Raw genomic sequence first — 12,813 nt, forward strand, 5'->3', positions numbered from 1 at the left:
TTCTAACATATTTTGGTAAGATAATGAGAAACCTCTTATGAAGTATGAAAGAGCATGTAATTCCATGAGGAATTCAACATTTGATGAAAATTGGTTTTGAAATGGCCGAGATATTCAAAACAGAGCAATTCTAGAATAAGTGTGGGACCCACACTTTATTATGATCGCTTTGTTTTACTTTGTTTTTGGATGTTTTAGTCATTCCAAACCTGATTTTCATCAAATAAAATTTGAATTCCTCTTAAAATGGTATGATCTGTACTATTTCATAAGTGTTTTCTTGGTATCTCGCAGAAAGTGAAAAGCCCAATTCTCATCTCCACCAATACTGTACCATCCCTTAAAGGGTCCATTGTAGACTACCCCCACCCCCATGCATCCCTGCTTATTGTGTTGTGTAATCATCATTATTCCTAGCTACAATGAATCATTATTTATTTCTGTTATTTTCCTCCCTTTTCATGTTTTCATGTTTGTTTGTTTTTCTCAAAGAGTGATTCTTCTTCCATAATATGTCAAAGTTTGGGCTATAAAAGGAATGGGAATTCCTTTGTTTTTAGCAGTTTGTCTAGAACTTTTTTTTTTCTTTTCAGAATAGTGTAATAAGGTATGTCTTTGGGCCCGGCCCTTTTCATTCCTTAAAAATCCATTAGGGTACACACTCTTCACTTTCAACTTTAAAGGACAAGTTCACCTTCACAAACATAAGGATTGAGAAAATGCAGCAATATTAGTAGATCACATCAGTGAAAATTTGAGGAAAATTGGACAATCGATGCAAAAGTTATGAATTTTTAAAATTTTTGTGTTGGAACTGGTGGACGAGGAGACTACCACAGCTTGTGATGTCATATGAGTACAACAGTATAAAGAAAATGTAAAGAAAATTCAACATATTTTCATTTTTTTTGCATAATAAAAGAGCATTTGACTTGCCTCTTTCTAAAGGTAGGGGGAATAAAATTACCCATGACATATGTCGGTAACAAGTCAAGGGAATGTGTACTTTTTTCAAAAGATGAAATTTTGTGAAATTCTCTTTATATTTTCCTTATTGTTGTACGCATGTGACATCATACACTGCAGTAGTCTTCTCATCCAGCGGTTACTGCACAAAAACTTCAAAAATTCATAACTTTTGAACGGATTGTCCGATTTTCCTCAAACTTTCAATGATATGTTCTAATAATATTGCTACATTTTCTCAATCCTTATGTTTATGAAGGTGAACTTGTCCTTTAATTAAACTTTCGAAAGGATGGTGCTACTGCTTTGAAAGTTAAAATTGGTATTGTTTATAGTCATGGACAGAATGTGCAATAATAGAGCATACCGGTACTTAGTTTTCAGCTTAATCTGATAATCCCTGCATCATTGTTGCTATGGTGTTTTATGGTACATCCTGTTTTTTGTCCCATTCATTGCGCAGCTGGCACGACTTGGTAAAATTAAGCGCTTGAATAAACCCTAATATTCGGAGCCTCTTCTCTCACTTCGCATTTTTCAAGAGTGTGGGCTTTCTTTCACATTTGTAGACAGGTTAGGAGAGTCAATCCATCTGAATTGAGCTCTCCACCATTTTAAAACTTAAGTCTGCTCCTTAAGAATCTGTCCTCGACTAAAAATCTAAGTCTTGCGACGCAGGGTTATCACCAGCTAATTTCATCACACACACACACACAAACATGCATAAAAAATAAAATGACAGAATATGACAGCTTGTTGTGCAAACTACATAACTGACTGGGGCATAAGAGTTTTATAGACCTACATGTAGGCTTATAGTTATGCACATGAGGGATTGGAAAGATCACATCAGTTTCAGGGATACATGTATTTGTAATGATAGACTAAGAAAGCAGGTCAGAGAACATGCTAATTGGAAGCAAAAGGGATATAGTTGCCATTACTCACCCCCCCCCCCCTCCCATATTTTACAGAATGTCCTTTTTGTGGTTTTAAGTAGATCTACTCTTCAGAATGAAATGTCACTTTGTGTTGTCTGAGACAATAATCAATAAAGAGTATAGGTCTACTTAAAACAAAATTGAAATATGAAATAGCAAAAACTGAGGGAATAGAGCCACCCTTGCCCCCTTTTGATGTAATGATCGATCAAAATCAACAAATCTTTTCTTTTTCCAAAGCATCAAAAGAAAAATTATATTTAACAAAGGCAAAGAAAACATACAACACAAAACACACAAATCTTTCCGGATGTCAATGAAACACCGATGCCTTTGCAGAAGACCTGTACTTAGTGTCAATCACTAGAAACTCCTTGTTTATTCAATCATAACACAATGCTCCACAGAAAAAACGAAAAAATTGCCAGTCTGTAACACCATCCCCCCAAATCAGGGCAAGGCCATTATACAAACATTGTTCTCTTTAACAATGGCAACAAGAACAAGAGGACAGTGTGCAGGGAATATCTACATCTCAAAAAATAGAATATTATATCATAATTCCAACTCAAAACTTCACATCCCTGAAAATGCACATTACTGTTCAAACAAACATATCGTGCATTTCTCAACGTTAAAAGTTTTTTTTTTTTTTTTCATAGCTGCAAAGCAGATAACCCTTATAATGTTGAAGATGACTGGAAACAATGAAGAATTCTACTTTCTTTTAATTTGCTGAGGAATTTTTTTGTCTATACTAAATGGTACATTTCTGAGATATCATGATGGTAAAGAAAAATGTGTGACATATACAACGAAACTACATGGCTCATAGTGCAACCAATAAACAGATGAGACGCAACCGTGTGTTACAATAGGAGCCGTCAAACTGGCAAGAGATCAAGAAGATTAAGTTTGTGATCTTTAAGATCTCGAAGTTTTTGCCAGTGTGACCACAAACTTCCCACAAAACTTCTCGCGAAACTTCCCACTCCACCTCAGAATATTTCCCTCATCCTTGCCAAACTTCTCAATCTGTTTGTGGGCGGTGTCTCCGAAGCGCACAGATGTGCATTGCTACGTCACAATCATATATCCATTGGACGGCATGCTCTTTCTTTTTTCTTGCACGCGCGTACCAATGACCCACACTTCTTGATCCAAGTTCGGTTGCCAGTGTGACCGGACGCAAAAAGATCGCGAAGACTTTGCGATGTTAAAATTGTTGATCTTTTGCCAGTCTGACCGCGCCTAATAACAACGTCGAGCTCATAATCCAACCAGATCTAGATGGATGGCCGCACGTAATGGCTGCACCTCCCTACACCATGATCCAAACCGTTCATACAGCATTATGTACACTCTGAGCTGATAACAATATCCTAACTTTCGACAATTCCCCTTCTTTCGCTTACACAGGAGAGAACATACCTTATCATATAAAAAACACTGAAACTGCTTCTCAAAATAGATTATCAAAGAAATTGTACACAAGACACATCATTCTTTCTTGATATATATATATAAAAATTTCCATCAGATCTAAGTTCAAGACAATCACATACAAGTATTTTTTCAGAAGCGGGTACACCTATGCAAGGAAAATATTCATGTTTCAGTATTCTACATCATGAACAATCTTTTTTCTTCCTTTTTTTTCCTTTTTCACAAAAAGAAAGATGGACAACTACATCTAAGCAGTAAAATCTTACATCTTGTAAAATTAAACTCTATAGCCCAATTCCACGAAGGTAGTTTAAATTTAGACCATGGTCTAAAAATAAGCTTGAAATAGGCGTACCTTTGACTTGCACAAATCAACATGTTGTTATTGTGGGACGTCTGGTGGCATACAAAATCTATCACGCACACTTACGCAGAAGAAACTTGCATAAATCATGGTCTAAATTTAAACCACCTTTGTGAATTTGGGCCTATAACTCCCAAATCAGGAGTCAACTTGTAGAATCATCCCACATCTTATAGATTCCTACAATTGCTAATGTTCTGTTCTGCGCGAAATCATTTTCATATTTCCTGCAATGAACACATCACTATGTTATCACTTTGTGATCACATTTATGCAAGTTTGTAAACATGAGAACCAAATACCATATTTTGACAACAGGCAACAAAAAAAAGGGAGAAAAATTACATTGTCTCATCAGTTTCACAGATATTACACATAAATGTTGTGAACACACATAAAACAATAACCAAAAGTGATCCAAAAACACACCATGTAGGGCAATGCTCACTTGATACACAACACTTCAAGAACAAGAGTATCACACTATTGTGACAACATGTGATCACAAGATTGCGCAATTGATAATGAGAACATACTTATTATCACTTTTTCTTTTCTTTTTTTGTTTTGCTTTGAACTTGGTTTTACGAGACATAGATACATGTATTTGCGTTATTTCATTGCATACATTCCGTGCTATACAGAATTGCTACTTACCCTCCCTCGTACTGGCCTAATCGATCTTTCTTTATTGAACGTTACAATGCAGTGGTTTGTTCAACAAAGCATAACATTCTGAGTAACAGGGAGTTGCTTACTGTGGGCCAAGATGCAGGGTCTGGCTACAAAAGACCTGGCATGGCACGTTCACACTTTACAAGTTTTCCACACACCAAGATGCAGTAGCATGCATTAATGTTAGACTGCCAGTCACACCCAACACCCTCCCCCCCCCCCCACCCTTTCCAAGTTGATTCATGTTAACACAATACATGTTAGACCCCCCTCTGAAGTCTCACTGTACAAATGTAATTTCCAACACTACCACATAAAGAAAATTAATTCCAAGAAATGGTCTGACTTTGTATTCACAAGACATCATATAATATGAGCAGCTGAACTAGGCATCATGGTCTAAAAGAGCAACTTGTTGACTATCTGACAATGATTTTCTTTTTTTTTCTTTCTTTTTTTTTTTTTTTTGCAGCCCGACTTATAATCACACTCAAATCAGAGTCCTACAAAAATCCATATCTGTGTAGGTAGTTCTAACATACGCCCACTAGCTAACTATGATCTTGTGCAATATTTGCCCCTTCCCATGATTCTGCAATACATGAGACTAAAGTTGCATATAGAACATTTCAGATTCAAATCTCTCTTCCTTTCAGAACACTGATTACACACACTACAGTGGTCTTAACTCAAACATATGAACATACCATATCATGATTTCTCTTTTCTTTCTGCCGAACTGAGAAAATTTCACCCCTCTGGAGTTGCCATAACCTGTATAGATCTTCTGTTACATTTATAAGTAAATGTGTGTGCTACCCCTGCTAATTAGCATTTGGGTGATTCTCTTTTTTGTTCTTCTTTTTTTTTTTCTGGCAAACTACAGTTAAAGAGAGGTGGGAGGTATTGTTGAACATAAAACATTGCAAGAAAAAATGTATGGTAATAAAAAATTTGTAGTACTCCAGTGTCATCTGATATGAAAAAGCAGTAGCTTCAAAAGCACAGCTGATCACATTGCTATATATTTGAACTACATATTTGAATATAATTACAATGATTTCATCTCTCTTATTGTGCTATGGAATGGCATATCAAAACCAATATCACATCCAAAATTTCTAACCTACTGTGTACTTCTTTTTTCTCTTTCTTACCACTATCAGATTAGTGCATTAAGTTGACAATGAATTTCATTTTTGCACACCGCAAAACTTAACTGTGAGATATAGAATGTTTAATACGACAGAAAACAGCATACACACAATAAGTCACGTACACATCCTCCGCCTAAAAGTGATACAAGCATTTTGCTGGAGTATCCTGCAATTGTATACCATCTGCACGTATTGCTCTATATATTTCAAACACCCAAGCAAGTCATCAATTGAACAGAAACAAAGAAAGAAAAAAAAAATTATGTTCAAGGCAACTTCTGGGCGTTTACAAACTCGGACTAGCATTTCCACCCTTTAAAAACCATCAAGACTTCTTTGTACAACTGACATGGTTACATAATAACCTTAAAAAAAAAGAGGAAATCTTGGCTATTCCCATAAAAGAAGGTGATTGCAATAATGTGAAAATAGTTTTTTTTACAGTAATGCAGTCTCAAACAACCAATGTTTCGAAGCCGCTGTTTTTGAAGAATTCTTTTCTTTTAATTTACATATATATATTTTTTTTTTGGGGGGGGGGGGAGGGATCAATGCAGAGTTAGCGTTATGCGTTCAAACTTGAAAGAATTAAGATATGTTTTCCTTGATCTTTCCTTATCTTACATTACGGCTTAGTCAAGCAGTGATTGAATGGTTTTTTATTTAGTCTCGTATTATGTGATGATTAAACCCTTGCCACAAAGTTGATTTCTGACACAAACAAGTTTGCCCAATGACAGAAGAAAGTGCGAATATGCTGAGACACAAACAGTGAGGCAAAAACCCACCACCATCCTTTTTTTTTTTTGGGGGGGGGGGGGGGAATCAGAGAAACATGGAAAGCAAAAAAGAGATAACTCATCCTCGCGCATAACAGCGTGATTATTGTCACACGCCAAGTCGACAGCAAAGCTTTCTCAGAAGTCTTGATGGTCTTCGAAGATAATTATTTTCATCCCTACTTCTTTCTATTTCGCTTAAAAGTACGATATTGCCCGCTAGACCGATTCGTAGCCAGTTTTTGAACTCCTCTGCCGGCCAATCAGGTACGCGATGAGGACGATGATGACCAGGCCAGCTAGGGCGCAGCCGACTGCAATCGGGACAATGTTGTTGAACTTTGTGTCTGCCGGACATGGTGATGCTGCAAAATTACAATGAACACGGAAATGACCACATGACAAATAAGAAGAAACAGGAATTAGATCTCCAACGAAGAATCTTTCTTGGACAGTTTTTTTTTTTCCTGACAGTACATGGTAAGTATCAAGAACAAACAGGCATACTAAACCAAAATGTCTTTCCTTAATTCAAAGACTCAGTAGCATGGGGATACCATTGAGTGGGAAGGCTGACCAGGATATAATTGAGAATCCTAGTAATGGATTGCTTAAAGGACAAGTTCACCTTCATAAACATAAGGATTGAGAGAATGCAGCAATATTAGTCGAACACATCAGTGAAAGTTTGAGGAAAATTGGACAATCGATGCAAAAGTTATGAATTTTTAAAATTTTTGTGTTGGAACCGCTGGATGAGGAGACTACTAAGGCTCGTGATGTCATATGAGTACAACAGTATAAAAAATATATAAAGAAAATTCAACATATTTTCACTTTTTTCGCTTAATAAAAGAGCACTTGCCTTGCCTCTTTCTAAAGGCAATGGGAATAATATTACCCATAACATATGTCAGTAATGAGTCAAGGGAATGTGTACTTTTTTCAAAAGATGAAATTTTGTGAAATTTTTTTATATTTTCCTTATATTGTTGTACGCATGTGACATCATACACTGCAGAAGTCTTCTCATCCAGCAGTGACTGCACAAAAACTTCAAAAATTCATAACTTTTGAACAGATTGTCCAATTTTCCTCAAACTTTCAATGATGTGTTCTACTAATATTGCTACATTCTCTCAATCCTTATGTTAATGAAGGTGAACTTGTCCTTTAATGTTTTATCACGGATTTCTCTACAAGTCCATGCATGGTCGAAGTATCTGGACTGGAGTCTACCTTCATCAATGAATGTACGCTTTGATGAACTCATCCGCTGCTACGTGAATGACAGACCCTTTACATGGTTTGTGAATGCACCCCAGTGGCCATCGAAGGAACATCAATTCAATCTGGACCCCATTTCATCAAACTTGTTATCAGTGACAACTGCCACATTTCTATGACAAATGTGCTCTCAGCCAATTATCAGACACAAGGATTTCAGTAGCTTGTAACAACTATCACAACTTGTCACTGATAACAAGTTCTATGAAACGGGGCCCAGACCACCCATGCTTTCCCCATGCTGGGTCTTTAAGAATGAGTGAACTTACAATGTAATCAAGATTACTAGTAACTCTTTTGTAATATATCACAGTGGATCAGTCTTACAATCATGGTAGTTGGTTTTTTTGCCATGTGTCTTTTTCATATGGTGGTAACATTATCATCCTTGTTACATGAATCCCCCTGTGATTTGGTGCTGAATCTTTATAGAACATTCACTATTCATGATTAGTGTTTCAAAGGGCAGAGTAAGAAACACTTGTTTTATCTTATCCATCTGTTGATCATATAGAATTGTTTCTTTCTGTGCAGAATTTTCAAAACTCTCACAGTTGCCACATTTACAACTGATTCTCAAATTGGCAACGCAATACAAGGTTTACACAGTTCCTGCTTGTCTTTTGTGTTGGCGATTGCTTGTAAATTTCTTTCTGTTTTGTGTGTTTTTGTTTTTGTTTTTTTTTTTTTTCTTGAGCAGACTGATATGACTCTAAACAGTCAGCCAATCTCTTCTCCAATACAAAACAAGCAGCAAAATTAAGAGTTGCCAATTTATCAAAGACAAAAAAAACCTTCTTCAGTAAACTCCCCCCCCCCCTTGCACTTGTTGGGTTAATCAGAAACAGATGGCAAGATACCCCTCCGAAGTCCCACCCCTACTTACGTGATCCCATCTTCCCATCGGAGTACTCGGCAAATGGCTGCATCTTCGCGTCGGAGAAGACAAACTCCACGGGACCAGCAGTGTACTTCTGCTCGGCGATGCACTGGTACGACGTGTTCCTTTCCGCTTCTATGTGGGTATCCTTGAAAGTGACAGTCATATTTTGGCCTGGGAGGAAGCAGTAAAATGTACATATACTGTTACGCAGCAAAATCAAAACTATAAACCCCTACAACTTCTAGTATAGTCCTATTCATAGAAGGCACAATACTTTCCAGTTTAGACTCAATGCTTTTTGTAGTGCATGTGATACTCTTCATCAAATATCAGTCTACTGTAAAATGAGGAATGTTCGCGTGTATCTTAATTTCGCGAATTTCGCAAGAACCAAGATTCGCGAAATTAAAATGCCCGCGAAAGTTCTTGTCTACACTATATGCACTGAATATTAGAGGCAACTCGTGAAAATTTCATGCTGCAAAAGAGGACGTCAATTCCAATTCGTGAAAATTTCATGCCGCGAAAATATCATGTTTTACAGTATCACACAAACAAGCACTAGCTACAGGGAGAAAAAGCGTAGGTGGTTGATGTTGATTTCTGAGCAACCTCTTTTCTTCCTCTTTTTTTTTCTTTTTTTCTTTTTTTGGTACGATCTTGGAATACAAACAACTGGGGGCACCAACAGCAGCGGTTGACTGAAGGCAAGATGAGCAAAAAGTATTATAGTCACGGCACTGTGTGAGTTGAGACAGCAACTTGTCAAACATGTGTCTCCACAAGGTATTTAGCAAAATAAGTTCGCCAGTGACATAGAGCCATTGTAGCTCCAAACCTCTGAACTCCACAAATGAATGAGTAAATGATATAAACTCATTCTTACATTGATCCTCCATGGCCTTCTTCTCTTAGGGCATCCTCAACATGAGTTGAAGATTCAAAGAATACCAAATTATCACTTGTAATCCATATTCAAGATTGATACCATCGTTTTGCTTCATTCTTAATATACAATTAGTTATGGCAGAGATTTTCCTCAAGGTCTAACATACCAAAAGCACCATCTTTACAAAATTTGGTGACATCTGATGGCTTACATAACAAAGACACTACAACACAAGTTGGCTATTACCACTAAAATTTTTGACAAGATAACATTTCTAAGCCATTACCCACCTGCATGTTTCGTAGAAAAGCTATCACTATCTCTTCAAGAAAGCAGTAAATGTGACACAATAATCTTGCATTGGATTTGACAAATTCACAGCATCAATAATGGAGACAAAATTGAAGAGAAGTGTTAATCATGAATGATAATGACTTAGGAATTAGCAAATCATTTCCTACACCGCACCTTACACAAGCACATGCAAATGCACACACACACACACACATCTTGGAGCACTCGGTTTTAATCTCTGTGTGCCGTCACTTACCGTTCAGGGGCTGACGAGTTAATCGTATTTTCCATTGGCGCCATCACAGGCACTGCTGGCAAAAAACACACGCACACACACTCACTCGTACACATTCTCGTAGGATGCATCAACTGGGGGTACGATATGTCTGCTAAAGGTAACCGGGCATGTATATTCCAACATTTGTTTCTGACAAAAAGAAAAAAGTTATTTTCATTTATTCCAATAAATTGACTATAATTGAAATTGAAAACCATCAAAAATATTACATAAATTCAGTTCACTAATTGTACACGTGTACGTACACATACAAGTACACGTACACGTACATGTACACATACACATACACATACACTTACACACACACACACACACACACACACACACACACACACACACACTCACACACACACACACACACACACATACACATACACATACACATACACATACACATACACACATGCAAACACAGACACAAGGCCAACCTTTTTTCTTGGCATCGGGGAGGTTGTTATCATAAACGAAGTGGAGCGAGAGCCCGGTGTTGTTGTACTTCTTCGTGTCATTGTAGTACATAAAGTCCATCTTCATCTGCCAAGTATTTTCGAAGAACGTCAGCACGAATGATGCACTGGTGTTACTGCACACTGAACTCGAGGGGTCAGCATTAACCGGGAGAGTGATGGTAGCTGTGTTCTACGATAGAAAAAGGTTGGGGGGGGGGGGAAGTAGGAAATTTGACCAACGCATCTCTTGTCAGGAATTAGAATGATGTAAAATCAGTGACCACCTAGCGAAAAGCTACACTGTAAGATACAAGCCTACAGACATGTACAAGACACTTGCACTCTTTACATGATTGCGTACATAGCATACATGCATATGAACAATGGGAAATGCAGAGCGCAGATAATACTTACAAAGGTAAGACACATCCACAAAGAAATATATTTGCTTACATTGGATCACTTCAAAAGTCTATTTGAAGTACTGAGCTGTGCCATAGACATGACATACTGAAACATTGTGTAAATCTTTGCAGATCTTGAAATGGGACACAAGTTAGTGGCTGAATTATATGGCAATTGTGCACTCTGGGAGTGCAAGACCAGATTTTGAAGGACATGTCACAATTATCTGATCAATAAAAATTTTCAAAAGAAAAAGAAGCAAAAAGGCAAAAATAAAGTGAGTATTTTCAAGACATATTGAATTATGCCAGAGTACTTTCACTTTCAAATTTTAAATAAGTAAATTTTTAACAATGTGATTTTCACTGAACTTGGTTCAGCACCAATTTATAAATAAAATAATAGGTCTATACATGATTGTACGACAGTTTTAGGTTTCACCCTGCTCGGTTTTTTCTTCCCGCTACCACTTCCAGCCGCCGCTACGCGGTCAGCCTGTGGTTTCGTACTTTTCTTAGTACATGTACTGTCCGTTACGGCAGATGCAGCTCCACTGCAACTGCTGGCATCCCGCTGCGCAGGAGCCATTTTGGATTGGAAACGCGAGCAGGAAGCGGTGAATTAGAGGGTGGAGATTGCTTCTCCATAGTTCTTGTATTTTCCGTAACGATTCTTCAGCAATTCTGAAACAGAAATCTCGGAGAAACAGCAAAAAGGGGGAGAAATTCACGATCACGCTGGAGCAGTATCGTAACTGCTCCTTTCCAGAACACGGCTGCGCACGAATTGAACACCTGCACGCGCGCCGGATCTCCTATATTCTCATACGCAGTAATGCGTAGTCTCGATGTCGAGACTTACGAAATAAAATAATAGGTCTATACATGATTGTACGACAGTTTCCACTATTCATAGTGGCATCTGCCCCTTCACACAGTCCGAAGAGAGATCTGAAGAAGGAGGAGGAGGAGGAGGGGGAAGGGAAGAAGAAATTTTCACCTCTTTGTTCTTGGTGGTGTTGTAGGTGATTTTGAACTCCACTGACATGTTGAACATCATGCACACCTTGCCGTCATCGCCTTTCACTTCCCAGAAATGTGCGGGGGGAAGGGTCGTCACGTGTGGCGTTGTCGTGGATATTTCGGTAGTCGTTACTGATGTGGTCGCGCTGTCCTGGGCGCATTCCACACCTGCCCGATGATGAGAGACACACACAGGGAATGAAATCGAGTGAGTCAGCAACAAGTTAAGACTAGAAACAGGGAGCACAGATGAATGGCAGCACCCAGCATTTACTCTATCATAATAAGTGCCCTTCTTTGAATGACACAGATAACTTTAACTCCTGTAGTACCAAGGCACTTGTAAGTCAGGATCCATGACATTTGTTCCTGTGACAATTGCTCCATGACATATAACTGCACGCTAAGCCAAACATAACTAGAAATGTCGCTATGGCGACTGGTATGCCTCCGCCATAATGCATGATTCTCCTAATAGGTCTAGATAGTACATGTGGGCAATGTGTGATAATATTTTCACAAAATTGGCAAAATATTAAAATGACAAGTTTGTCACAAATGTGTTGAATTTTCACCTTCCTTGACCTAGATTTAATTGGATGAATAGGAGAGCATGTATTTGAGATTTAAGGACTTTAACTTGACTTTGAACCATTCATATGTTTATGCATTGAGTAATTTTCAAGGTACGGGGAAAAAGTACAATTTCTGTATTGAATAGTAAATTGTTACCATTTTCATCTCGCCTTTGACCCTAAAATTCATAAGATAATCACTGTCAGGCAGAACATGCATAAATATGTAGTACGTTTCAAGATAACTTGAGCCACTTCCGAGATATGAAGGAAAAACTTAGTAAAGCACTTTCCCTTGATCTTTGACCTTTTGACCTTTGAGGCAAAAACAAAAGAAAAAAAAAACTTTCCAGAGAATCTCTTTTAGGTTATACATGCATACA

The 12,813-nt window shown here is 37.8% G+C and overlaps 1 protein-coding gene across 1 annotated transcript in view; it reads right to left on the bottom strand.

Moving 5' to 3' along the window:
• Nucleotides 1-2,254: 2,254 nt before the first annotated feature.
• LOC140244665 (lysosome-associated membrane glycoprotein 1-like) overlaps nt 2,255-12,813 on the bottom strand; it is a 40,317-nt gene continuing 29,758 nt past the window's right edge. The window contains exons 5-8 of the mRNA XM_072324285.1: nt 11,833-12,023; nt 10,408-10,618; nt 8,502-8,669; nt 2,255-6,693 (exon numbers count right to left, since the gene is read on the bottom strand). Of these exons, the coding sequence (XP_072180386.1) occupies nt 6,548-6,693; nt 8,502-8,669; nt 10,408-10,618; nt 11,833-12,023 (716 nt within the window). The 3' untranslated portion in view covers nt 2,255-6,547. The remainder of the gene's footprint in view (nt 6,694-8,501; nt 8,670-10,407; nt 10,619-11,832; nt 12,024-12,813) is intronic.

The sequence above is a fragment of the Diadema setosum genome, chromosome 21, assembly GCF_964275005.1.
Source record: "Diadema setosum chromosome 21, eeDiaSeto1, whole genome shotgun sequence".
NCBI classification, from domain to species: domain Eukaryota; kingdom Metazoa; phylum Echinodermata; class Echinoidea; order Diadematoida; family Diadematidae; genus Diadema; species Diadema setosum.